The sequence below is a fragment of the Etheostoma spectabile genome, chromosome 24 (assembly GCF_008692095.1).
Source record: "Etheostoma spectabile isolate EspeVRDwgs_2016 chromosome 24, UIUC_Espe_1.0, whole genome shotgun sequence".
Taxonomy (NCBI): domain Eukaryota; kingdom Metazoa; phylum Chordata; class Actinopteri; order Perciformes; family Percidae; genus Etheostoma; species Etheostoma spectabile.
The window spans coordinates 11,807,802-11,834,594 of NC_045756.1; the positions used below are offsets into that span (position 1 = coordinate 11,807,802).

Genomic DNA, 26,793 nt, shown 5'->3' on the forward strand with positions numbered 1-26,793 from the left:
TTTTTTCCTCAGCTCAATCAACAGACGTTAGCTGGACGGTGTCTGAGTGGAGGAGTGTCTGCTCTCTCAGTGGCCTGAGTCAAGTTGCACCGTGATTGTGATCAAATACCAGAAAGCCTCATCTAAGTTCATTTCAATTTTTATTTTTATTATGTATTAAATACCACAAGGCTAGAGCTCACTCATTGTCAAGTATTTTTTATCAATCATTTACTTATTTTTAGATGGTGTGAACGTAGAGAGGAAACCAACTTTAGTGCAAGAGTTGGGAAATGAACCGTCTAATTGCAATTTCCTTAAGTGATTAAAACTTGAAAACTTAATTTAAAAAATATTGATTTATACATGCTATAAAGGTCTATGGAAAAAAAACATTCTGTACTTTTTTCCACATTGGATCACAATAACTGAAGTTGCCACTGGTTGTATTGAAAGCCAAGTTTTCAGAGTCAGATACACACACTGACATGTTTCAGTTTCAATACGGCAAGCTAGTTTTGACAAGGACTTTGGGATGACAGAGTGGTGTGTGTGTGTGTGTGTGTGTGTGTGTGTGTGTGTGTGTGTGTGTGTGTGTGTGTGTGTGTGTGTGTGTGTGTGTGTATGTATAACCAGGGGTGTGCCTCCAGCAGCAGCTGTGCTACTGGCTTTCGGGCAATGATATTTATTGTCTAAGACAGCCCGACAATCTCATATAAGCCTGTTTAATGAGCGGCGTCCGTGAGGCGTCTGTGTTGTCAGGACACATTTACAGTAAAGACCCTGACTCTGAAATTAAATTTACCAAAGGGGAAAGTTTGCTGCACATTAGCTGGCCAAACTAAAACAGTGACAGTGCGGTACAGTATCTGTTCCTTAAGCTGCAGTGAAAACACTAATACATAACTCATGAGGTGAGGCTGTTGTAGCAACCCAGCAACAGTCGCATGGCGTATCGCATTATGCTGTAGCCTTTGGGGACCCTACATAATGCAGTTATGTGACAAAGTTAGTGCACGTCAGCCACAGGCTGGCTTCTGCTCGCTTGACAGTAGCTATGGAGGAAAAAAAAGTGAGAAACATGTTATGTTCTACAGCACCTAGCTCCTGTATCTCATATGTAAGTCCCTCATTATTCATGGTCATCCCAGTTTAGGACTGAGATTTTGAGAACCGGCGGGATCCCGGATAGGAGGGGCCAATCTTCTGCATTGGGGGGAGAGACAACTCCAGGGAGAGGAGGAGCTGAGTGGCCTCCGAAGCCCAATGTCAGTTCACTCCTCTGGGGAAGAAAAGGTGCTTAACGGCCCTTCCAAGTGATTGATGATTGGGCCCAGTGCAGAGGTAGGATGCAGCCATTCGAAGACGATGCAAGCCTTTGTTGGACAATCAATTCACAGCAATGGGAAGGGGGACAAAAAAAATATGAATTCCCAGTGTGGAGAGTTGAGAATGCACGGAAAATAAGAAGTTACAGACAATGATTGTGTTATAAAATATTATTGAGGACATAAATCATAATTCCTCTCACGGAGGGCACCACAATAGGGCTGGATGATAGGGAGAAAATCTGATATCATGATATGCTTGACCAAATACCTCAATATTGATATTGCGGCAATATTCTGCGGTTGACAAATTGTGCTTCAACAAAATATCTTCACACTTAGATTTTAGATAAATAATCATCAGTAATGTGGACATAATGTCATAAAGTGGGGAAAGGCCAATAACAGAACAGCTAGAACAGTCTGGTAAGTCCAGAAAAGTGCATCACGTTACTGTAATGCAGCCTTTAAAACCAGGAAGAAACACCACTTATGTCCACATATATATATGTCCATATATACCACGATATCACAATATCCAATATCTAAAGACGGTACTAGTGTCATATCACGGTATCTATATAATACCAATATATTGGCCAGCCCTACACCACAATCTCACAAAATACTACCTACATGCACAATCATACGTTCATACTAACCATTATATTCCTATACATGCATAACTACTACATCACAAAACTCAACCTTTGAATTTTCATACTTAACACCCTTTTCTTCCTTACATACAAACTGTAGAAAACTACAAATATATTCAGGCCAGGTATACAGGGCAGCTGTGGGACTGATTACAACCATGTCAGATTTGATATGTCTTGTCTCTTTATAAAATGTGTGCGTGTGTGTGTGTGTGTGTGTGTGTGTGTGTGTGTGTGTGTGTGTGTGTGTGTATGTGTCTATATATATTAGGGAGGGTTTTTGTCAGCCATTTTGTCTCAGCAGAAAATAATGGTAGTGGCATCATCAGCAGTTATGAAGCACACCACGTTTCAGCTCTAAACTACTTCATTACTCTGGAATCAAACTGCCCTAATCGGAGATGGATGTCCTGATTTGTGGCAGCGCGAGGTGTGTGTGTGTGTGTTGTGTGTGTGTGTGTGTGTGTGTGTGTGTGTGTGTGTGTGTGTGTGTGTGTGTGTGTGTGTGTGTGTGTGTGTGTGTGTAATTGTGTCTGTTACAGAGGCATCTTTGCGCATCGCTTGTAGAGGGGGTGGGTTGGCAATATAAATCAATTTGACTACATAATGAAATCTGAGCAAGCACACATGACAAATGCCTGTCAAAAAGCTTCATTCATACGTATATAGGATCCCCCACACTCATGTTGACATGTTTGTGTTTAGACACCTGTCGGAAGGTGTTAAGGTTTGGTGACATAACACGTAAGTCCTGTAAATATCCACTCCCTATCCTATTGAATTCTAATGAAGCCAGCATGACAGACATATTCAAAGATGTGGTTTTTGTTTCGTTGTGATCTTTAAAAGGCCTCATCCTTTCCATCCCCTATTATGGGGCAAAAATGATATACCCAAATTGAAATGGTTGTAGCTTCTGAACCACACAGACTATATGAATAAACTGCAAAGTTTCTTGTTAAAGTGTCAGAACCACTCTGGGTGATCCAGGAATAGAGCAGCATGAAAAATGGCTTGAGGAGAAAGTCAGCAAAGATGCCTGAGTCAACGAAGTTGCATGTTGCAAAGACATCAAAAAATCTAATCTAGTGATCTGTTTTTTTCATCTCAAGTAGGGCTGGGCAATTTATCGATATTATCAATATTGTGATTTGAGACTAGATAGCGTCTTCCATTTTGGATATAATGTTGTGATATGAGATAAGTGTTGTCTTTTCCTGGGCTTTAAGGCTACATTACAGTAAAGTTACGTCATTTCCTGAACTTTCCAGACTGTTCTAGTTGTATATTCACATTATTGAAGATTATTTATCTTAAATCTAAGTGTAAAGATATTTTGTCAAAGCATTAGTTGTCACTAGTATATTGCCGCAATATTGATATTGAGGTATTTGGTTAAGAATATCGTGATATATTATTTTCTCCCTATCGCCCGGCCCTATCGCTAGGTTTTCTGCCCAAGCTTTTCTTTAAGCAACTCATCCGCCTCCTTTCTTGTCCCTTAATAAACAATTTATATATATGAAATTCTATTTTTCTCAACTTGTTTGGGTTTCTCTCAAAATTATGTATTTAAGATCTGAGAAGCCTGCAGTTTTCTGTTCTGTTTAGCTCTAGGGGTTGTGGTTGCAATCCCAGCTAGGTCAGGAGCACCTTTATCCGAGAACACTAAACTGTAATATATTTTACAATATGTTTATAACTTTGTGATGAGATTTTTTCTGAAACAAAGCAGTGTGATTTTTTAGACTGTAGGTTTCAGACATTGGCGAGCATCCAGCAGCTGAGCGGATTACTGAGGATGGAAATGCATGGATCAAGTTTTCCACCAGTATGTAAACCAACTCCTGGGGCCTTGTGTATCATACCTGATGGCGTACGGCCCAAACTTGAGAAATACCTACGCACAGAAATATTCACATGTATAAAACCGGCCGCACACCAGGTCCTGTGCACCTTTCCTTTATACATGACACTCAACGTGAAATTGAACGCACATGAACGAGCCTTCCTTCCTCCCATAAATGAATATGGAAATGACTATAAATGCATGCAAGACATCATTCTTTGTCCAAACACAACGGGTAATCCCGCTGCAGTCAAAAAAACATCACCGAGGTTGAGGTGCAGATCGTGGAGGGGGAGGCGAGAAAAAAAAGTTCTGTCTGGAGGTTTGTCACCTCGGATAAGCAATGAAAGAAAATGCCCAGATTAGCACATGGTGAATGCACCGAACCATGGCAGAAATGAAAAAAACAACAAAAGGTCTAATGTTGAAGTAACAATCAAGAGAACAGCGGCAGTTGCCACACCAGCAACCAAACAACATGCATCTCAGTGTCAGTCCAAATTACGCACAATAAGCAGTTTGAGCGCGAGGGAGACCCAACTGAGAGGAGGAGAGGTTAGTGAGGCCAGCGTCTCCAAGCATCCGCTGCGCCACTCATAGAGGAACAAATAGGACTACAGTAACAGAAATATGTGCAGAGTCAAGACAGTCAGGACGGCCCAGTGTTACCGGGTACACCTTGTTCAGCCTACAAATCATCCACGGGATCAATTACACATCACATGAGTTTTCCCACCCGACACAGCGGTTGTTCTTTTGGAGATGGATGCGCGCGTCCCGCCTCCTGTATGTTAGGGATGTCTGAGCTTCAACAATTACAGACTTCCAGACACTATTGCATTTTTCCCGTGCCAATCTTTTTGTTGCACAGTGAGTAAGACAGTTCATCCCTGGGAAATACAGAGGATGGCTGAAAGTATTTTCTAAGTGGATTTATCATTCAATTTCCCATCCTCATGTTTAACAGAGGTTAAGTAGCCTGTGAATTAAACAGTTAATAGTGTGAAAGATGTGAATCATTATCCACATAAATGATCCAACTTTTATGGAGTATCAGCGGCTATAATTATGTTTTTTCATAGCCAACGCCACAGACTTATGCCAGTAAGTGGAGTGGGAACTTTATTTTGTTTTTTCGCCACGTTAAAGAGCCAGACAAGACTTTGTGTGACGGCCTGCACATTCTCATGTCAAGTTAATTTTTATAAATCACACTGTGTGTGAAAACCAGCGTACGCCAGCTTTTTGTGCTTACGCAACGTTTATACATGAGACCCCAGAGGCGTAAATTGAGGAGTATAGGAGATGAGTGTTTTCTTTCTGCATACATATTTTAAGAATATGTACAATACACTAGGTAATAATAAATAGGACAGATCTAACAGTGGCTCTAATGGAGTTACAATAATTTAAGGATAAAGAGAAAGTAACATGATGGAACATAACTGTCCTTTTTTCTCGCCTCGCAGGCAAGGCTTGGATTGACCCCTAAATCCTGGTCGCAGTGGTCGCCGTGGTCCTGATCGACGCCCAGCTGTGCCTTACTACACCCTGCAACGTCCTGCCATGCCCCGCATTGCCCCGCTGCGCCCTGAACTTCTACAACTTCTATTTCAAGTCATAGTTCAGCTATCTTTATTGTTCCTATAACTGCCACTGTTCAGCATTCCAACTTCTATAATTGTAAATGTACTGTATTTATATAGCTCTTTTCTAGTCTTAACGACTACTCAAAGCGCTTTTACATCATACAGGAAGCATTCACCATTCATACACATTCATACACTGTGGCCGAGGCTGCCGTACAAGGTGCCACCTGCTCATCAGATACACACTCACACACATTCACAACTCGGGGTTCAGTGTCTTGCCCAAGGACACTTTGACATGGGACTGCAGGGCCAGGGATTGAACCACCAACCTTCCGATTGGCAGGCAACCGCTCTACCACTAAGCCACAGCCTCCCCAAATATATATATATATAATTATGAATCATGTTTCTCTATATCTGTATATCTGTAGACCTTCTCCCTCTGTAAAGTGTCTTAAGATAACTCTTGTTATGTTATGATACTATAAATAAAACTTAAATGAACTGGATGGTGTCAGTCGCTCTGGGTCATTTTTTGTGGTTGTCTGCAGTTACTTTTAGCAGGCAGATATTTGCTGCTTTTGTCTTGTCCTAACAAGACTTTAAGTCTGCAGCCATGCTAGTGCCTCCGTGAGGCTGTGCTTAGGCATAGTGGTGCTTTGAGCTCAAGTCTAACATTTTTGTGCTAAAGTAAAAGTAAAATGCCATGCTAAAAGTTGCACGTTCAAACATCTGCTGTATATCAACTTTGTGGTACTGTCCTTGTACTTACTACAAAAGTGAAAACATTTTTGGTATGTATTGCACACAGACACACAAACACATGCTCACACTCGCACGTACGCTGTGTAAATGTCACTGTGGAACACAATCTGCTCCTTCCACTCAGCATAGCAGGAGCAGCATTTTCCCAAAGCCAGCTGCGAGAGGCAGATATTAAAAAGGCATTGGGAGAAACAATTTACACACACTCACAAATTAATCAGCCACTAAGATGAGTTTCTAATATCTGAAGAGAGGGCAGAGGGTAAAGGCTGGATGCTCTAAATGGTAGGGCCGATGTCACCGATGTAACGTGCACCGTGTGTCCACTGCACTGGGTGAAAGTTGAAATCCCAGAGGCTGCACGACACCAAGCTGAATAACAGATAATGGAGCCAAGAAACAACAAAATCAGACTTAAAGTAGAATGCCACTGTAAAACGCTAGATTAATCCCAGATCACCCATTTTGGGGTCTTTAGCACTCAAGCGCTAACATGTATGAAGGCAAATGGCTCACTTGTAAAAAATGCCAACACCCAACATCCTAACGCAATTTAGGAGTGGTATTTGGAGCTTAAGTATATTCCAAAATTGATCAAAGTCTGCTGCATTTGGTTGTCATACTCATATGTGCTTGTTTATAAAGCATGAAGAAGCCTTAATCATCATTATGATATGTAATTTATTATTGGAATGTTAGGAGGTATGCATTAACCTGTAGGCAGTTGGTTTACGGTTATTGATCCCTAAAAACCTTTTTCTGAAGAATATGTTTTAATATACTAAACTATATTTAATGGAAATACTCACACTTCTACATAGAGACTAAAACGAACAACATCATGCTTTTGTACAGCCTATGGAACACTAACATTGGAGATTTATGTTCTGCTGATGATGTTGTTCATAAACTGATATTTGATTAAATTCATTCACCAAACAACATAACAATTCCAGATCAGTTTTTTTCTGCCACAGAGGAAAAGAACTTGATTTCTCTGCAAATGTGATTTTCCTTCTGCTTTTTTTCCCTTTCTCTTTGCATCTTGTGCCTCTATCATTCCCCCAGGAATAATAAAATGTGTGCCGATGCGAGACTATCAAACATGTTTTGCATGCACACAATGTGCAACTTGGAGTTCATATGCAAACACACCACTTTAATCAACTACGGAACTCTACAGAACTGAGGAAATTCAACTTTTGTTGGGTACACTGTGAGGAATATGCAAGTTCCAAAAATCATATAAATCATTGCGAGACACTAACTATTTAGAATATGATTTGATGCAATAGGCATACATAATTTATCCTGCAGCTACGATGTGTACGCTGCCTCCAAAAAGGCATATGAGCTCCGCCTGTCTCACAGTTTGCAGCTAAGATCTGAAGACTTCAGAATGTTCATGGGAAGCTGTTGAGACAAGACTGGCACAAGAAAAACAAACACATTTAGTGGTCTATTGCAGTAAGAGGTTATTTCTCGGCCTGGCTTCACTTTTCGCTGCAGAAGCATGGTACCCTTAGTACTCAATGTTCCCCAGTGTTTCCCAACTTTCTGGGTGCTGTCAGAGGAATGATGTTTGGGAATTCTTCTTGACAGAGACACAGGTTGTCTTCCTGCTGCTCGCAGTAATATACCCAAAGTTGTTGCAATATCAATCATGAAGGAAAAGCTATACACTAAAGCCGCACTGACCAGTCAGAGCTAACATGAAATTGGAATTAAAAGTTGGCATAACAATCTTACCACTAGGACCATTAATAGCAGTTCTACAGCTTTCAATCATACAGTATCTTGCTCAGCAGATTAAAAATTCATCTTTGACTTTTACCACAAGTTCCATTAGCAAGTCTGATGTCAACATTTTTGTGGATTTCAGATGGGGTATTTTTTTTTAGGAAACGGCAATTAGGAACGGCATCTTTATTATAACACCTTACCTGAGAGTAAGCGCAAGCTTATCTCTCCTCTCTGCATACTGACAGAGAGCGGAGGTCTGACACAAACACACAGACACACACACACACACACACACACACACACACACACACCACCACACACACACACACACAAGTTGTTTTAAGTGTGGTTACAGACACCTTTCACTGTGATATGATATTAACCAGGAGGCGAAAGCAGTTGCAGTTAAACAATGCTTTCTACGCCCTGGGGGGTGACTGACAGGCTGTGGCTGTAAGGCAAAGCAACTTTATTTCTACAGCACCTTTCAGCAACAAGGCAAGTCAAAGTGCTTCACATAAAACATTAAGAGTCAATTAAAAACAGTTATGATGAAAATAAAACAGGCTAAAATATAATAATATACAAATTCAAGAATAAAGTTACAGTGAGCAAGACATTAATAATTATTCAATTTAATAGGTTGTAGGGACAGGTTTGAGGGAGAGGTAGGGGTTTTATTTTTATTTTTGTTTAATTTCTGACATTGTAAAATATTCTAATTAATTAACATAATGTTCTAAGTAAATAGGTTCTGATATCATTTTTTTGTAATTAAGGAGGGAAAGTACCGAAAAAAGTATTGTTGGGTACCGGGAACCAAATTGCAGGTACCGGTATCGGGACTAGAATAGGTTCAGATACAAAAGGTACTCATCCCTAAAGATAAGAGAGATAAAAATAATGAAAAAAAGATAAGAGAGATAAGAATAATGAAAAAAAAAGGAAGGAGCTTTGAACTTCCATAATTGCATTCCTATACTCAATGAGGGAAGGCATTTAGTTGTGTGGGAGTAAATAACCTTTTAAGCAATAAAACAAAAAAAATTGTTTTTTAATTGGAACGGAGTGCCAAGTCTCTCAGTATTCATTATCCCCAAATATTAAAAGGAAGAACTAAAACTATAAATATATTTATGTCCCACACGTCAGCCAACGGAATCGTTTCAAAACGCTCTAAAATAGCGCTCACTTAGCACTCATAACACTATTCACACCTGGTAATAAGATAGCCTGGTGTGAATGGAAAGAAATGCCACACTGTTTTACACTCACTGAGAGCAGGGAAGGACGGGGGGGGGGGGGGGGGGGGGGGCACAGAGCTGTATACGTTCCTCTCGGCCCCATGCATCTGCCACCATAATTTGTGATAATGACGGCATCCCAGCAGGGCCACTCTGCGCAGAGTGATTCGGAATTGATTTAGTGCATTAATTACGCCCCTGTTACGCCAGTGTCATGGACAATATTTTACAATTTGATAAGCAAAAGACGCGCCGTGGGATCATTTTGATGAATTGCAAGGGTTCGTTCATGGCAGCCTTTTATGGTCGTACCTTTTAATTTAACGGTAATCACTTTCCCCCTCCGCCACGTGGAAGAAGCAAGATTTTAATTTCACCTCCGAGACCTCTGCTCTGCACCGTGTCTGCTTTGATCAGGCCCACATAAAAAGCAGGCATGCAGCCGACCACACACACACACACACACACACACACACACACACACACACACACACACACACACACACACCACACACACACACACACACACACACACACAGACACCACATGCAGTCATGAATAGTTGAGCAAGACAATCGGATCCTGAATACATGATGGCAGGTTGTGAGCATGCATGTTTAGTGTTTGTGTGTACATGCATATGTTTCCATAATATGTGCGGTAAGAATATGTGTGAGTTTGCATTTATTCTGTTACTCTGGCCTCACTCTGCACCTCACGCTGCACTGGCACAACGGCTCTCCAGTGCTGTAGGCGAGACAACCAGAGTCCAGTAATGAGCGGGAGCAGTGTCTCAGTCGTACCACCTACCAAACCCCCCTGGGGGCAGAAGGTCCAACAGGGCAGTTAGCTAAAAAGTTGGGAAAGACTAGAACTGTTGGGTCCTTTTAAATTATAGAGTGTGGTCTAGACCTACTCTATATGTAAAGTGTCTCGAGATAACTCTTGTTATGAATTGATACTATAAAAAAAATGTAACTGAATCAATGCTAGCTCGTGTTTAGCAGTCGCAGTACACAGTGGCGTCCACACACAAACAGTGTGTAGCTCTACAGAAATGGCTACCCTATATCTGGGATTTGGTAAAATGTCATCTTTCAACAAAAGGTTTAACAAAAAGAATTTCTGAAGTTTTAAATAAATATATTTTTTCTTTTAAATAATAAATATGACAGCAAGTAACATACGTACACCTATCTAAAAAGGTCATTTTTTAGGGTCTTTATTTGTAAAAACAGCCAACAGGATGAGATCATGTCACATTTCCAACACGCCGTCCGTACCAACAAGTGTAGATTTCCTTTGCTTCTCTATTTCTACAAATTGCTGAAGGCAACAAACCCCCAACTGCTCGGGGCGCCTGCCCATTGCTCTGATGCATGTCTGTAGGTCCGGTTTGAGCATTTTGGGCCTGTGTGTGTGTGTGTGTGTGTGTGTGTGTGTGTGTGTGTGTGTGTGTGTGTGTAAAATACCAGAGTTGTTTTAAAATTGAATAACCCCTCGAGGGACTAATAAAAGGTATGCTTTTTTCTATTATATATGTTTTTAGGTTTTTAGTAGTACCTAATAAAACACTTTTTCCCCACTTTCCCTCTGGTCAAACGACTCAACTGCATAAAATTGGTGAGGAAGCAAAAGGAAAATAAATATAATAAAGTAAAATGTTATAGTTTTCATCTCTTGGATTTTACGCCTCTATAACCCCACAATTAACGGGATATAAGATACATCAGGGTAGTGCCACTGTGATCTGGCAGGGTGCTGGCTGGAGCGAGCAGGGTGCTAATTTTCGCAGCGTTAAGAGCTGTAATTATAAAGACGCTGCCAGGCTCCCGCAAGGCGCTAACAGCCCCCATTCCAGGCGACAGTCCCAACCTTTTATGAGCTCCTCAGCTGGTTCAGAGGCTAATGAAACTGTACGATTGGCCAGGCTAGCACGCCCCTCTCCAACAGTCGCTCAGGATCATGGTGTCATTATTTTGTGAAGAGGCCCTGTGACAGCCATTGTGCCGCATGGAGCACAATGGTGGGAAACATTTATATAGAGCGGGGGCAGAGAGTGAGAGAGAGGAGCACTTGAACTCCTCGCTGGCCTCATCCTGTACCTCTCTGTCTCCATGTAAATATCAGCTCTCACTGTGCTCCCTTCTCAGTCTCACCCAAAAGGCCTGCAGCACAGAGACCGACAATACAGAGATGGATTCAGATTGTCATGAGGAACTAATTCGGGAAATAATAGAATCATGTGAAAACCATCTGACATGAAAAACTGACTTTCCAAAACACTACATGCCTCTAAGAATATGGACACTGGGCAGCGACAGTCTGCAGGGACTGTTTTGTGTGTAAGATAACATGGTCTCTAGTCCCCCTTGTCCCCCTCAGAGACTTCAGTCCTAAACCAGAACCATGGCCCTAATCTGCTGCGTTAGCAGCCTCCACTTACTTCTTCTGGTAAGACCTCCCACACGATTGTGGACGCTGTCTGCAGGGATCACAGCTCTGTGCTGGCCGGTCAAGTTCTTGCAAACCAAACATGGGAAATCGTTTCTTTACACAAAAGTATGGGCAGTATATAATGTAGGTGAAAGGTGGGTGAATGGCAAACACCGGTGAAGGACAGACACGGTGAAACAAGTGTGATGGAGTGAAGTGTGAATGACTGCTTCACAGTAAATTAATGGCACAGAGTCTCACTCTCAGAAAGAGAGAAGCGCGATCAGATGAGTGCTGAATAATGACATGCAGAGAAGCAGTAATCTCTGACTTGCACACTGATCTCATCAGGTTAGAGCAAGGACAAAATCCTGCAAGCTGTAGCTGACGTTGAAAAAAACAAGGATGAGAGTGTGTCATAAAATAGGAACACTCTGAGATAAGCAACCATTACCCTCTGGTAAGTGTATCTTGTAACCTCACTTTGACTCAACTTTAACACCTCTGTTCATATAAAATCTACACAGCATGCTGCAAGTAAATGCACACACACACACACACACACACACACACACACACACACACACAGACTGGTATATGAGGCAGCAGAGCACAGAATGCGTGCCTCCACAACAGATTTCTGAGCATGTGCGCTTTGAGAATAGCTGAGCTGCAGAATAGCTGAGCTGCAGAATAGCTGAGCGCTTTCATTTGTAGCTGAAATACTGCCGAAGGAAAAAGGGAAGCCTTTGGTGCGAGGATTTTTCTCTCCTCTCTTTGTATTTTTTTCTCTCCTCTTTTGCCTGGCTGTGCCGAACTGAACTCGCGGGATCCACACTACCCCTTGTGTTTTGTTTTTTTTTACTTTCTATAAAGGTTTGGAAATGAGTACTTATTATAAAAGCTGTATCTTTCTTTTCTCTCACGTCTCTCTCAGCTGGTGTTTGCCAGAGATAAGCTCTGTAAATAGTGTTCCTGTCTGCGTGTCGACATAGTGTATACACCTCTGTGACCGTGTCATTCATCTCTCTTTATGGCTGAAGCGGGCGCATGTGTTTGTGTGTGTGTGTGTGTACAAGCATGTGTGTGTGTGTTTGTAGCCCAAACTTGTGATAAATTCACCTGGGGAGGAAGTTTGAGACTTTAAAACACATCCTGGCTTTACAGACAGACATCGCCGGTCCCTCAGCTTTCAGCTGCAGCCCTGGCATCGCGCCCTGTGTTTTGCAGTGCTAGCCGGCAGATTGATCCGGCTTTAATGAAGAGTCCTTCAGCCTAGGTGACATCATTAGCTGGTTGTGGGCCACTGCAGGCCACTTGGCGCGACTCCCCTCTTTTCTTCTAGGAAAATGGGTCATTCTGATTGACAGACAGACAGTGGGCAGGGAAGCTGGCCAGCAAACCAGACAGAGGGGGTATGCCAGGCGGCAGCACGGTGATGCCCTTTGGACACCTGTGCCTGTATTCACAAAACATTTCATTTCCCAATCAAAAGTACTTCCGAGGAGCCCTGAACAGTTCTAGAATTTGGATTCTTGCCATTCTCTGGATGAGATGGAATTTGATGAGAAGTCCTCGCTGACCTCTGTATCCATGGTAATTCAATAAATTTGGCATTAAGCTAGACTGAAGCCATAAAAAGCCACACATTAGGCAATTGATCTTAGTCATAAGTTATGTGAGAAAGAAAAACTGGGGCTCAAACTGCATAACAGTTCAAAAGAACAAAAGGTCAATTCAGGTCAGACACAAATAATGCAACCTTAGATACTGAATTCAAAAAATGCACTTCATAAAATTCGCTCCACCCATGTGGGCCTACAAGCAATATAATTTCACCCAATTGTGATACAGACTGGGCTGTAATACTAACTTTATCATCTTATTGCTGGCCGTCTTGCACTCACGCTGGGTCTACAGAAGATAGGCAGAGAATGAGGGAACATCAGAGAGATGTGGTTTGGAAGAAAGCTGGACCTGAGGAGGCTGCAGAGCCATGTCATCCATCTAACTGTCCACCTCTCAGCAGGCAAAAATCAACCCCATGTCTGTGCCTGCCCTCCCCTCCTCCCTCCCTCTCCATCTCTGTCCTGTGTTGGGCCTATCCTTGCTCTCTCCCACACCACACCACACACACACACACACACACACACACACACACACACACACACACACACACACACACACACAAATATATGCAGACACAAACACACAACCCTGCGGCACGGCAGCTAAACATTGTAATTTCAGCACAGCAGCTGTTTTTGCCTGCCATAAAAGACAACCCTCTAGCTCTTCTTTAGCTCCCTCCTCCCTCCTTTTCTCTATCTGCACTCCGCACATCCATATTGTTCCATACTGTACGCACCTCATGGGCTGCTGTTTTGTATAGAGAGTCTAAGTGCATCATATCTCATCAGCCATCCCCAGCCAGCCTATAGCTCAGAATATATGAAGCCACGTGGTGTGTTTGCTGAAATGTGTGCACCTTTTGGTGTGTGTGCGCGTGTGTGTGTATGTGTGTGGATAATGTATGAATAACAACATTGAACTTTGCATGACATCTTTGCGTGTTGCTTCAAGTTGCCGATGATTCAGCACTCAAAATTGCAGCAAACTGGTAAATACATGCTGATAAATGTGTAAGATGAAAAACATATGGCTATACATTTAATTTCAAGTCTTGTTTTCAGAGCATATTTTACATGGAATTGAAGTTCATACAATGTAATATACTTCATTTCAAACCGCCCAAAATCAAAAGGGGTTGTCCGTAAAAGTAAACCACCACACCATCAAATTCTCCATCCTCACAATATAGCACTTCCAGCTTAAGAATTAGGGTGGGGTCTCTCTGATTTCTTGTGACTAATAGCATAATTGCTACATAGTTCCCTTGGAAACCACTCAGCTCCTGAAACCTGACCCCCCTCACATCCACTTAACATCCCCCAGATGCCTAATTGTTTCCCTAATGATGCTAGGCCTAATGGGACTGTTTATGGTATTCATTTGATAGCGCTGGCCCAGTAATTAGACTACACCTCACTTCATTAAACAGCAAGGGGGAGGGATGGCGCCTAGTGGCACGTACAGTATATGCACATGCTAAGCACAAGTGAATTTTAAACCACTGTCCCAAAGACTCCCGAACACAGAGAGCAGCTGCAGACCCAAGAGAGCACCGTGTTGGAGAGGAATGGCGATGGCACTTTACTGCTCCTTTCCCTGCAGTGTCTCACAGACATGCCTTCCACAGTAATTCCAAACTGTACCTTGTAATCAGTTCTATTGTACTCTATAGTCAGTGTTGGGAAGGATCATTTCAAAACATATTTTGTTACAGAATAGAGAATACATGCCCAAAAATGTAATTTGTAATGTATTCTATTACGTTACTCAATCTGAGTAACGTACTCTAAATACTTGGATTACTTCCACATTGAATAGCACTTTATAAGTGTAGGAATGCGGCCATTAAATACTGCTTACTAAACATGCCTATTCCAGTGTGTTCTTCTGTTCCAACTGGCTGAATGTGTACATGAACAAGCAGATTTATTTTTGTATTCATAGTGCCGAACGGCATAGCCTACTACACAAATCTAACCGCGGTGCTACCAAAAGCTAACTTTAGTTAGCATGTCAAAACGGGGATAGTCAGTCTTTCAATGGCTCTGGGGCTAGTAAATCAGCACATAGGGGAATAAAAAGTCGCACTTCAACTAAGCAGGTAGCTACCTGATACGACTATCAAATAGCAAGGTGAGCAGTAAAACTACAGAAGACGGCTATCCTCGGCTAATTAAAAAAAAAAAATACCTTACTTTAACACGCTTCAAGTTGGAGCAGGAGTAATTTGGATGCTGAAAGGAGGTTGGTTGCTGGCAAGCAGAGGTTGCACTGCACTGTTATATTTTGTTCTCCCTGTTCTTTCTTTAATGTGAAATGCTGTTTGAATCTCCAAGATGGAAAGGCATTCCTGCCTTGGCTCTGTTGTGCCTGTGGCTCTATCTCTACTATCTATCAGTGATCACGCAAAGAGCTCATTTTTTGTTTTCATATTGGGCCATCTGGTGAATGATAGTGAATAAACTCATGAAACAGAGATGCATCGTCATGTAATCCATTGATTTCAACAATGTAACTGTATTCTAAATACCACCTATTTAAATTTAAACTGTAATGGAATACAGTGACTCATTATTTGTATTGTGAATACGTAACGCCGGTACATTTATTCCATCACTCCCCAACACTGTGTATAGTGTTGTATTGTGCTGGAGGGCTTTAATTATTATTCACACGTTGATGTGATGCTGAACTCATCGCAGGTTACATATTGTAACACTGTCCACATAAGGGATCCAACAACATTAGCTGCCTTGAATGTAAATGTAAAACATGGATGACTGCTGTCTCTTAAAGGAGTAATTCAACTATTGAGGGTTGAAATATGTAAGCTTATCCATTACACTGTATAGAATAGAACACACGTTATAGTCCCCAAGGGGAAATTTGTCTTAGGCATTGTAAATGTATGGAGTAGTACAGTAAATAATTAGTTGAGTGGATTTTAATGTCTATTCTTCAACATCTATTTTACCACTCTTGTGAACAAGCCAAGCAGGTTATGCCATTACATGAATCCCGACAAAGAGCTGCTACAACAGACGTGAAAACATACATACTTAAATGCAAATTTCCACTTATTTTTTGTGTTTTCATTAGTGGAATGAGAAGATCTCATTTAAGTCTCTCTGTGTCCCCCTGTAAACCCGAAATGACTTCATAATAGTCGTACCAGCCCAAGAGCCCCATTGTGAACCCGGAAATGTGAGTACACCAAAGTTTTATTGCAGAAATGTAAAGTATGGGTCCCCAGTAAAACAGAAAATGACGGAGCAAATTTTGCATATGTTGAGCATTTGCATAGTTAGCATAATTAGCATTAGTATTTAATCGTCCAGTTTGACCACATATTTTGAAACTGTATGGCCAATTTCTACCAATAAGTGGTTTTTAGGGGATGCTGTTTTCTTTTCTGGCATTTTGAGATTCAAAGAGCTAATTTTAGATTTATTGGATTTTTTAGGTAAGTTCCAATTACTTCAGGCGTATTATAGGTTATTTTTATGTTAACACAACTTACTTTCGAATTAGCAGAAGGGCCCAGGTCGACACTAATTTTGCACTGTGCCATAAATTTCTACAATATTGGAATGATTTAAGGGGTTTAAGGGGACGTTAAATTCAATTCTGGCACTTCCGACTTCAAAATGGTAATTCTATAACAATTTGGATTCTTTTAGACACATTTTTTATTAACTCAGGACGTTTAGGTTATTTTCATGGTAAACACTATACCTTACATTTCACTCTTGCTCTTTGAGGGGAATGTTGATGACCAAAATTTGTTGCCCATTTTTTTGAGGTTGGGTCATGTTTTCCTGCAATAAGATGTGGCAGCTAGCTGTTGTAGTTGTAATAAGTATGTATAAGCAAGGGAGCATGTCTAGTTTTAAAGTAGTTGAAAATTTTTTATGGGAAAACTAATCATTAAAAAAAGTGTTTCCCCAAAATAGCATATCACCCTTAAACAGAACGCCGCCGTATTACTCATAGCCATATCGAACAAGCTATCACAAACCACCAAAACTTTAAGGAACAATAATTTTTGGTACAACTAATTTAAGTTGTGTGCTCTGGCAACAGAGCTGTTGGTAAACGATCTGTCCTGCGCATGTGAAAGATGTTCACGCATGCACAGATGATACCATGATGAACGTGGATTTATGACCTTACGATCTGCACAATCTTTTTCCCGTAGATAGTTAAAGAGTCCTTTCACCGCCATGGAAAGCTAACTGATTTTTAGCTGCCAGCTAATTCAGCTAACCACCGCTGAGAAAGCATGTAAAGACCCTCAAACTGAAAATAACTGTTGAAAATATAACAGCTGTTACTGTTCTCCTTGTGCTCTTTTAAAGGGAAAGTTTTTCCCTCGCCACTGTTGCACTTTTTGCTTGCTCTGGGGGAAACTACTAAAACTGTTGGGACCTACTCTATCTGTAAAGTGTCTCGAGAAAACTCGTTATGAATTGATACTATAAATAAAATTGAATTGAATTTAAAATACAATCACTCAACATGGTCTTATATTACTGAAAAATCTTTGTTTAGCTGTAGCTGCTTTCGTACTGTTTAACTTTGAATAACGTTATTTAGGCTGAATCAAACTGCGCTAGTGATTATTCAAATAGCTGTTAGCTAAATTAGCATCAGCTTCCGGGTGTAGGCTAACCGTTCCTTAGCTATTCATGGTTCCAGTCTGCCATACCCAGCCACCAATGTTGTCTTGCGTTCCAGCTCATTTATCTGGTTTGGCCATCGTCTGGGACAGTGGTGCATCTTGCAGCCAGCATAGGACGTCGGCTTAATTTTACGACACCCCAAAACCCTTTGTTGTCTTGACAATATTTGCAGGTGTCTGCAAGGACCATGAGAGACTAGAAAGCAGGACAGAGCTCCACAGAGTACAAGCTCTCATTGACTACACCTCACCTAGTCGAGAAAAAAGTCTTGAAAAACAGCACAACAAACAAAGCTGAGAAAACTCCTGTGTACTTTCAATGTAAAGTAATATCATATGGTCATAAAGCTGACAGCATTGCCACTCATGATGAGGCGGATATTCACTTTACTTACATGTTGTCAGACCTGGGGCTTCAACTGTTCACATTCTCAGTGATGACACAGAGTCTTTGTCTTTATGCTTTATTGGTGTTAGAAGGGGGTATAATAACTAACCCACAGATAAAAAGGGACAATTCTCGCATAAATGCCATTGCAGAGAATCTGGTGACCAATGTGGTTCCATTCTGGCCCTGCATGCTCTTTCGGGATGTGATTCCACCCCATATCCTGTTGGGAAGGGGGAAAGGGGTCTGCACTCAATCCATAAATCGTTCCTGGTAAACTTCTCCACTGCATTGGAGAGGCAGAAGCCCCAAAGTTTTCAGATCACAAAAGCACCCAAGGGCTTTCTTTGCTGGCTCTTTTACAATCAGAGGGAAATTTGTAACCTTGAAAGCAGCCAGGGATGGGAAATTTTCCCAAAAAACGCCAAAGGTCCCAGCACTTAAGTCACTAGCTTTCCTTCAGGAAGACGGTGTCCCCCTACAGGCATGCTATGGAAGCAGCAGACCATCTTTACTATCTCCTTTCTCTGTCATCATCTTCTCCCAGACCCTTCATCCCTCTCTTTGTCTCTTGGTGTTGATAATTATGATGCAGCACACACCATCTTGCCTTTGCAGAAACACTAACTGGTAGGCCTACAGGCCAGACCTCAGCTGTACCAATGCACTTGCTGAGTGCAAGGTTTCAAACCCCGGGTTTGCAACCACAGCTACAAGTAACAAAACAGGAGAACCCAAATGGACTTGAATCCTGTGGCATAAACATTTCCTCTCCTTCCTTTAGGCCCATAGTCTTATCCCCTCCAAAATAAAGGGGATATCCACACTGGTGGATCAGGCTGATGAGGCTGCCTTTTGTTAATAATTGTGAGTCATAGCATTTGCCTTTAAGGTGGTAGCCAATGTGTCTTTGTGTAGGGAGGTAAGGCCCTCTGGTTAGCCTTGCGTCTGGTGGGCTGACTCGTTTTGGCCAGACTCATTCTTGCATTTGCGGAGTTTTAACTGGGTCCTTGTTTTGGGTCTTGCGACTTGCGGGCCACATGGACAGCCATTTGGATGTTGCCCTAGCGACTTACAGGGCCTGTTGGTATGGCATATATAAAATGTATATTTGTAATAGTTCGTTGATCACACATGGTGATGGGCTTAGGTGATGTCCCCTGATTGGTGTCCTAAATAGCTACCCCATTTAATATGCATTTTACAGTTTCAAAATCAGAAGAAGTTATTTCAAATACCTGCAGCTTTTTTCCCCCAGAAATGTACAACATTCAGCCCAACAAGATTTTCATTTATCCAAAAAGCACTGGGTATTCAAAGTGTCAGGAGGGATTCAGCTTAAATACCCCTGAAACAATGCATCCAAATTCACAAAAGCACTCATGATTCTGAAATGTAGATTGTGTAACCATAAAATAACCCCATACTTAGCCTGAAAGTAATTGGAACTTACCAAAATAATCACAATAAGTCTAATATTTTGCTCTTTGAAATCTGAAAAGCCAGAAAAAATCAGCATCCTCTAAAACCCCTAAAACCACTCACATATGAGAAATTGGCCATACGTGCAAATATGTGGTCAAACTGGCAAATTAAGCTAATAATGCTAATTATGCCCAATTATGGGAATTTCCAAAATATGGGAAATTAGCAACCGTCATTTTCCGTATACTGGGGACCCATACTTCACATTTCTGCAATAAAACTTTGGTGTACTCAACATTTCCGGGTTCACCTATTGGCTACTAACTATAATGCTTGACCAAGCTTAAAGAAACAGTTGGGACAGTTAAAGAGAAACAGACGATTAAGAGTAATTCCTAGGAGTGTGACGAGACACTCACAAGACACGAGACGAGACGAGACACGAGATTGGGTTCACGAGAACGAGAAGGGATTTTAACACTACTTTAAAGAAAAGTTTAATTGTGAAATATGACTGGAAATATAGTCTTCCGTTCAACTGAAAGTCACAAAAATGAAAAATGAGCACAGTGGAAGGTTTTGCCACAAACTCAAATGGCTACTCTCCTGTATAACTAACCTCGTCAGAATAACTGTGGCGTCCCTCTCTCCTCCCAAACCCGTCCCTACAACCTATTAATCAAAAAAATATGAATTTCTAACATTGCACTGCAACTTTTATTCTTGTATTTGCATCTTATTCTTATTTAGTTTTATTTTCATGACGGTTTTTAATTGCTCTTTTTTAAATACTCTTTTTTATTGCATTAAATATACAATACAGGGGAAAAAAGAGAGAAAAAGAGGTAAATGGCACAGGCGAACAAACAGGAGAACAGAGTAGGTCAGTGTCAGTCCTGTTAAATAAAAACTCCAAGTAATAGTCCGGGGTCTGTTTGCTGACCCCCTATTGTATAACATGACCATGGTATACAATAGGGGGACATATATGTATCTCAAAGACTCAGAGATATATATACAGTGTATATGCACTTTTTCCCCCTTCACTCCTCAAACGTCTGCTCTTAGTGTGTACCGTATCGCCCATATGCACACAAACACATACATATCCCCATAACAAACATGTGTCCAGTTGTTTTAATTGCTCTTTAATGTTTTACGTAGATCACTTTAAATTGCCTTGTTGCTGAAAGGTGCTGTAGGTGCTATAGAGTAACCTTGCCTGTCCAACCTCAGCTTGCCAGTTTGTCACTGGGGCATATGAACACTTTTGTCTTGTGCCTGTCAGTTAGTCACCAGGGCAATAAAGAACACCAGGCAGTCTCGAAAGTTAAACTAACTGCATGGGGATCTTGCCATTGTATTACATTGTAGGAAACGCTGTCTGCATGAAGTTTTAATAAGTGTAACAACACTTGTGTCTATTTTACCAGCATTTCCGTGTCTCACTGTGACTTGAACAAACTCTAGAGGCTCCGTCTGCTTCCCAGCTTTGCGTATGTGTGTGTGTGTGTGTGTGTGTGTCTGTGTATGTGTGTGTGTGTGTGTGTGTGTCAGACCTGAGCCTCGCTCTCTGAGAAACATGCCGAGAGGACAGAGAAGCTCGCGATTAGGAGCTCTCAGGTACCGAAATTTGGCACCGATGGATTTATTTAGTTCTGAATTAGTGAATTAGTTCTGAGGAGTAACAATGTAGTTGTGCCCTTTTGTACTGATATTGCGAGACAACATTAAACCTCAACGAGAAATACCGTAACGTTTTAATCTTGTGACACCTCTAGTAATTTCACAACTGTCCTCACTTCAGCTAAAAAACTCCTTCTGTCTCTAAACATAAACTGAACTGAAACATCCCATCTCCGTTTCTCTTTATGTCTCTATCCATGGTGCTGAAGCAGTTACCGCTCACCACAGCCTAAACTACTGAGTGTGTACGGTGTCAAAAAAAGTGAATGAGTGGCCAATGGTCCATCTCTGTCCATGGTGCTGAAACATCTAAACTCTCAAGTGTTTTGCTCTTCGTAGCCTGAACTACTGAATGTGCACTATTATAAGTAAAAAATAAGTGAATGAGTGGCCGAGCCTTCATCTCTGTCCAAGGTGCTGAAATAACCCTGTTTCTCACAGAAACATTCAACCGCATTCTTTTCCGATCTTTCTCTCCATGGTCGAATACACAGCGTTGAAACATTCTGTCTTGGTTTCTCCTTCTTTCTACCTCAATAATGCAGATGCAGTACAATGTTGTGAATATCTGCCGGAGGAAACAAACGTTCCAATGTTCATACCTTGAGGAAGGAGAGGTTGCGGTTTCGATCGATGCTGGTAATCTCCAAATTGCCCATTACGACTTCACAGTTCTCGTAGAGCTTCTTCAGGGTGCGGTACTGCTGGTCCAGGTCAGACAGAGTGCTCAGCTTGTTCTCTGTGCCGGGACAAACTGGAGTCGGGGGCAGAAAAACGGTGTCACGTCAGAGGCAAATTAGCACTTTGAATATGATGACACATTGAAAAAGTTTGACTTCTATGGACAGAGACAAACAACTCAGCATATGGAATTCAAATTTAAGGAAAGTACTTTGAATAAAAAGTATAATTAACAAGTTATGGTCATTCATGACCCCGACAGTCATTATCTTGAAATCCCATCATGCAAGTTAAATTGATTACATACTGTAGGCTAACATACTGTAGCTGCTTAATACTTAAAAGGTCAGTCAACCAGCTAACCTAGATTAGTTTAATACTGCATTTTGTTTTCAGTGGTAAGATTGATGTAAGATACATCTCTTTTCCCCAGGTTTATCTTGACTGCACTTACTAAGGTTTTAGCTAAAATGCCAGACTATAGATGCATGGTTCAATGACTGCTGTAAAGCACAGTCTCAGAGAAACAGTTAGCATCAGTGAGATAATGAATGCAGAATGAGATAAGGAGGGCAGAAAATAGACATTCAGGCAGGATAGGGGATTTGGGGATTAGAACCATACGTTGTGTGAATATGAGATACAAACAGAGGGAAAGAAAGAAATGCAGAGAAGGATCGACGGAAAGAGGGAACAGTGGTAGAGAAAGAATGGGTCAGGAGATTACGTAAATTGCTAAAAAAAGAGTGCAGACGTGACCCTTGACAATGGGGGAGCTGCGAGAGTCGAGACTTGGGGAGGGCCAAGTGGGGTGAGAAGGGTGAATATCATTTCTCTGAGGCAGTGACCTACAGTCTGGGTCTGGCACCGGCACACTGTTTAATCAAAGACATTCAAATTGCATTGGTTGACCTTTACTGAGGGTTTCACAAAATTACAAGACTTTGAAGATATCATAGTGAGTGCGTGGGAAGGCCAGGCAATTAGAAAGTAGTACATTTTAGCAAGAAAAGCGCAGACACGCGCAGACACACACACACACACACACACACACACACAACACACACACACACACACACACACACACACACACCTTTGGCAAACATGCTTTTACCAATCCACGCTAATGACACTGACAAGTAAAGCAGATGTATAAGGAGTTCCACTTGTCATTATAGCCAGTTGCAAGTTACTAATGTTGCTCCTCATGGATTTGTAAAGCAGACATGAAGCCAGACAGTTGTCCTTATGCGTCATTACATATCCTCCCTTAAAAGTTAAAATGAGCTTGAGAAATGCACAAAAACCAAGGGGCCTTCTGTTAAAATGGCTGACAACAGAAACAAAAAAAGCCAGAAAGGACAACGATAGCACATTTAACTCCTGATCTCTAGAAGTGTCACGATCACAACGAAAAAAAAAGGCACACACAACCAAACACAACACAACTATGCATCTGCTTTCCAACTCTTTGCAGAAACACATTACAACATAGAGATTCTGTAAAGGATTGTGTTTGTCCGCAGCGCTAATAATAAATTGACAGCAATCGACTAATGCAGCGGCTACCACTGTAATTAGTTCCTTCTATTTCCATAAAGCACTCTTTCCATCCCCGCCAGCCTTTCCACCAGTCAGTCAGTCAGCCTCCCCAGCCTCAGTCCCGCTACCATCTGCTCCGTTCAGCTGGCACCGTCATCGCCGCATTGCCACGGGCATGACTGGAGGTTTGTGTGCGGTAGGCACCGGAATGGAGTTTGGCTCAATGTAATTAAACTACTCATTAAAGTTTGTCAGCGCTTCAACTTTGAAGAGGTCTTACTTCTAAACCTGAATTTTAATTTTTGCCAACACCAAAATGGGTTTGGTTCCAATCGCCATTTAGTCCAACCATATATTCAAACCTATTCTTTTGTCATTTTAAGATGGCATGCAGCAGAAATATAACCTTCCCATTTCTGCTGAGAAGAAGTTGACTAGCTTCAGGGTTTGGTCCAGACGGGTGCCTGAGTGAGTGTCTTACACACAATAAGACACTGTTTGTTAAGACACTTAACAAGACATATAATTGCATTTTTGCATGTATTAACTCCACGGAAATGCAACAGCAAAGGCTGAAACGACACTGGATGCTTTGGTGTAAAAGTATACTTTAGTTTATGTTGAAGATTAAAGAGATGTACTACTATATATGTCGGATTCTGCTTACTGAGAGCTGTAGTGTTTACATCACTCTGGCCTTTTCATTGTTAACAACTCTCCTTAAAATCGTCTTTTATTTTACACCTGCAATGTCAATCTCCTCCACTATCAAGGTTCCCTGAACTTGTCAGTAAAGAGTCTGTGTCCCTCTGCTTGAAATAAACTACAGATACATAGAAATTACAGATTTGGGACGTTTTTGTTGCAATGCATTGTACTGAACATTTTTTACTTGGGATGAATTAAAGCTGCAATGAAAAGAATCTCAAACTAGTTTGATGATAAAATACTTAATTAAGTTATTACTATGGCTAAAATGTTCCAAAAAGGTGTCAGTCTTCTCAGGTGTGGATATTTGCTGGTTTTCAATGATTAAAAAACTGACTATCTTTGAGTTTGTTTTCTATGGTAGCATCGTTCATTTACATTTTACCTTTTCTCACGTCCTTTAAATACCCAAGCTGTACATTTTTAATAAGCCAAAATTCCTATTCTCCACATCCAAGTACTTCAGAAAGAGAGGACAAAATGAGGAAAGCAATGGCCTATTGCATAGTTGAACTTGCCCCTATATTGAACAACATTGAGAGCTCGTAAACTCCCATATTGCTTTATGGATCGTTGGCTGTGCAACGATGAGTGCGCTTCCTCTCCTCTGTGATCCTCCATATTGCTGTGGGTACAGGTTGTGTGGAACAGAATGACAGGGAGGGGGCCTGAGCTATGGTGATAAATGAGATTTGCTGACCACACACAGAGATGAGTTATTTGATGGAACGATTCAAAAGTGGCTACAAACTCATAGGAAGTCTGCGAGGATCTAAAATTGGTCGGTTCGATAAACGCATGTGTGTGCGATGTTCTTTTTCTGTGTGGAGATGAAAGGTTAGCGGGCGTCTGTAATAATCTGTTATTGAAACCTACTCGGAGATGTGTGTGTGAGTTTATGCCTGGGTGTGGTGATAAAAGATCAGAGGGGAGAGGTGAAAAGTGAGGGGAAAACAACCCTCAAAAGTCAATATCAGCCGGCAAAACACACACACAAACACACAAAGAGAGAAATGGTGCTCATTCAGGGTGAGTAAGCAAGGTAAAGCAAATAGAATTGAAGGAGAGAGAGGGAGAGACAGGGATGGAAAGAGAGACCCAATCTTGTATTTGTGAGTGTGGGAACAAAGTCCAGGAGCATTAGCATTCATATTGACACGCTCTACTGTAAATGCTCTTTTCTATGGGCTCATTTTGAAAGTGTCTGGATCCATCCGCTCTACCTCTTTCTTTCTCTCTTTTCCTAATTTCTTTTTTTCCCCTTAGCTATCTATTTCTCTGTCTCAGCCCTCCCTCCAGTCTTCTCTCTCTTAGGCTCAGCGGTGGACAATGCAAGTATTGAGCCGTTGCCTTTTTCCCTGGTAATGCATCAGTGACACAGGGCCATGTCCACTTGACAGCGCCTGTGTGTGTGTGTGTGTGTGTGTGTGTGTGTGTGTGTGTGGTGGGGGAGCAGATATCTGCCAATCAGGACAATAGGCAGAATATCTCTACAGTTGTGTCAAAGATAAGGAGAGGCAAGGCAGTATGCCCCAGCTCATTTATTAATAAGAAAGATAGAGCACATGACATGATAGTAAACATGGCTGGTAAAAAACAAGACATACAGTACAAGCTATATGCTTTAGTTACATTTAGGGGCATTACAACAGCATAATGACTCACCAGTCTTGAGTTTGAACTACAGGGTGACACAGGAATCAATTGTCGCTCCCATCTCATCCCAGCCCACGAAAATACTCCCGTCATATCCCGATCATGTGACTGGCCCCACCAAAAAAAATCCTGACCTGCAATATCCCGAGAGAAAGACTCCCGAGTCCCATCCCGCTCCCCTTTCGTTCCCTGTGTTGTCTTAAGTTGCTCTGTTGCAGACTCTGTCGCGGACTCTGTCCCGGACTCTGTTGTGGACACGTGCTTCACAGAAAGCATGCTTGTGTGCTACCCAGAAAAGAGAAAAAGAGAAGTTGTCCGTTGCTGTCTGGAAGATAACTAGCCAGTTGATGTTGCGTGTGTGCGTCCGGATAATCGCGGTCGAATCACCGAGGTTGCCTCGGAAATTTAGGCTACACTATACATGCATGACCTGCAGGTCTAGGCAATTTCATTACGTAATTCCTAACGGAGATCTTCCCACACTCGAAACACACATTCCTCTGCTCCGCTCCCGTTGATTTCTATGTTCTATTCCGTCCCTATCACGTTACCAACCGTGAAATTGACTGCGATACCGGCAGGGGAGTCCCGAAAAAGTGTCACCCTCTAGTTTGAACCCTGCCTTTTACCAAACACCAACCTTGACTTCTTAAAACCCTGACAGTTACGCTCCTCTGACCGAATCCAAGTGGTTTCCGTTCATTTTTTAACCATACATACCAAAATATATCGCATTACAAGTGTGACCGTTCATAAGGGTTGTTTATTTTGAAACTAGGGTTTTCTTTTTAATTATAGA

General features: G+C 41.6%; 1 protein-coding gene and 1 long non-coding RNA gene across 6 annotated transcripts in view; one reads left to right on the forward strand and one right to left on the reverse strand.

Annotated features, from left to right (window-relative positions):
- Positions 1-26,793, reverse strand: part of si:ch73-383l1.1 (receptor tyrosine-protein kinase erbB-4) — a 252,376-nt gene that overhangs the window by 104,385 nt on the left and 121,198 nt on the right. For all 5 annotated transcript variants that reach the window (XM_032506281.1, XM_032506280.1, XM_032506283.1 and 2 more), the window contains one exon: positions 22,010-22,161. In XM_032506281.1, the coding sequence (XP_032362172.1) occupies positions 22,010-22,161 (152 nt within the window). The remainder of the gene's footprint in view (positions 1-22,009; positions 22,162-26,793) is intronic.
- LOC116673921 (uncharacterized) lies at positions 10,709-26,212 on the forward strand. Its single transcript, XR_004327918.1, has 3 exons — positions 10,709-10,718; positions 13,008-13,010; positions 26,026-26,212. It is a non-coding gene; the product is annotated as an uncharacterized LOC116673921 (long non-coding RNA).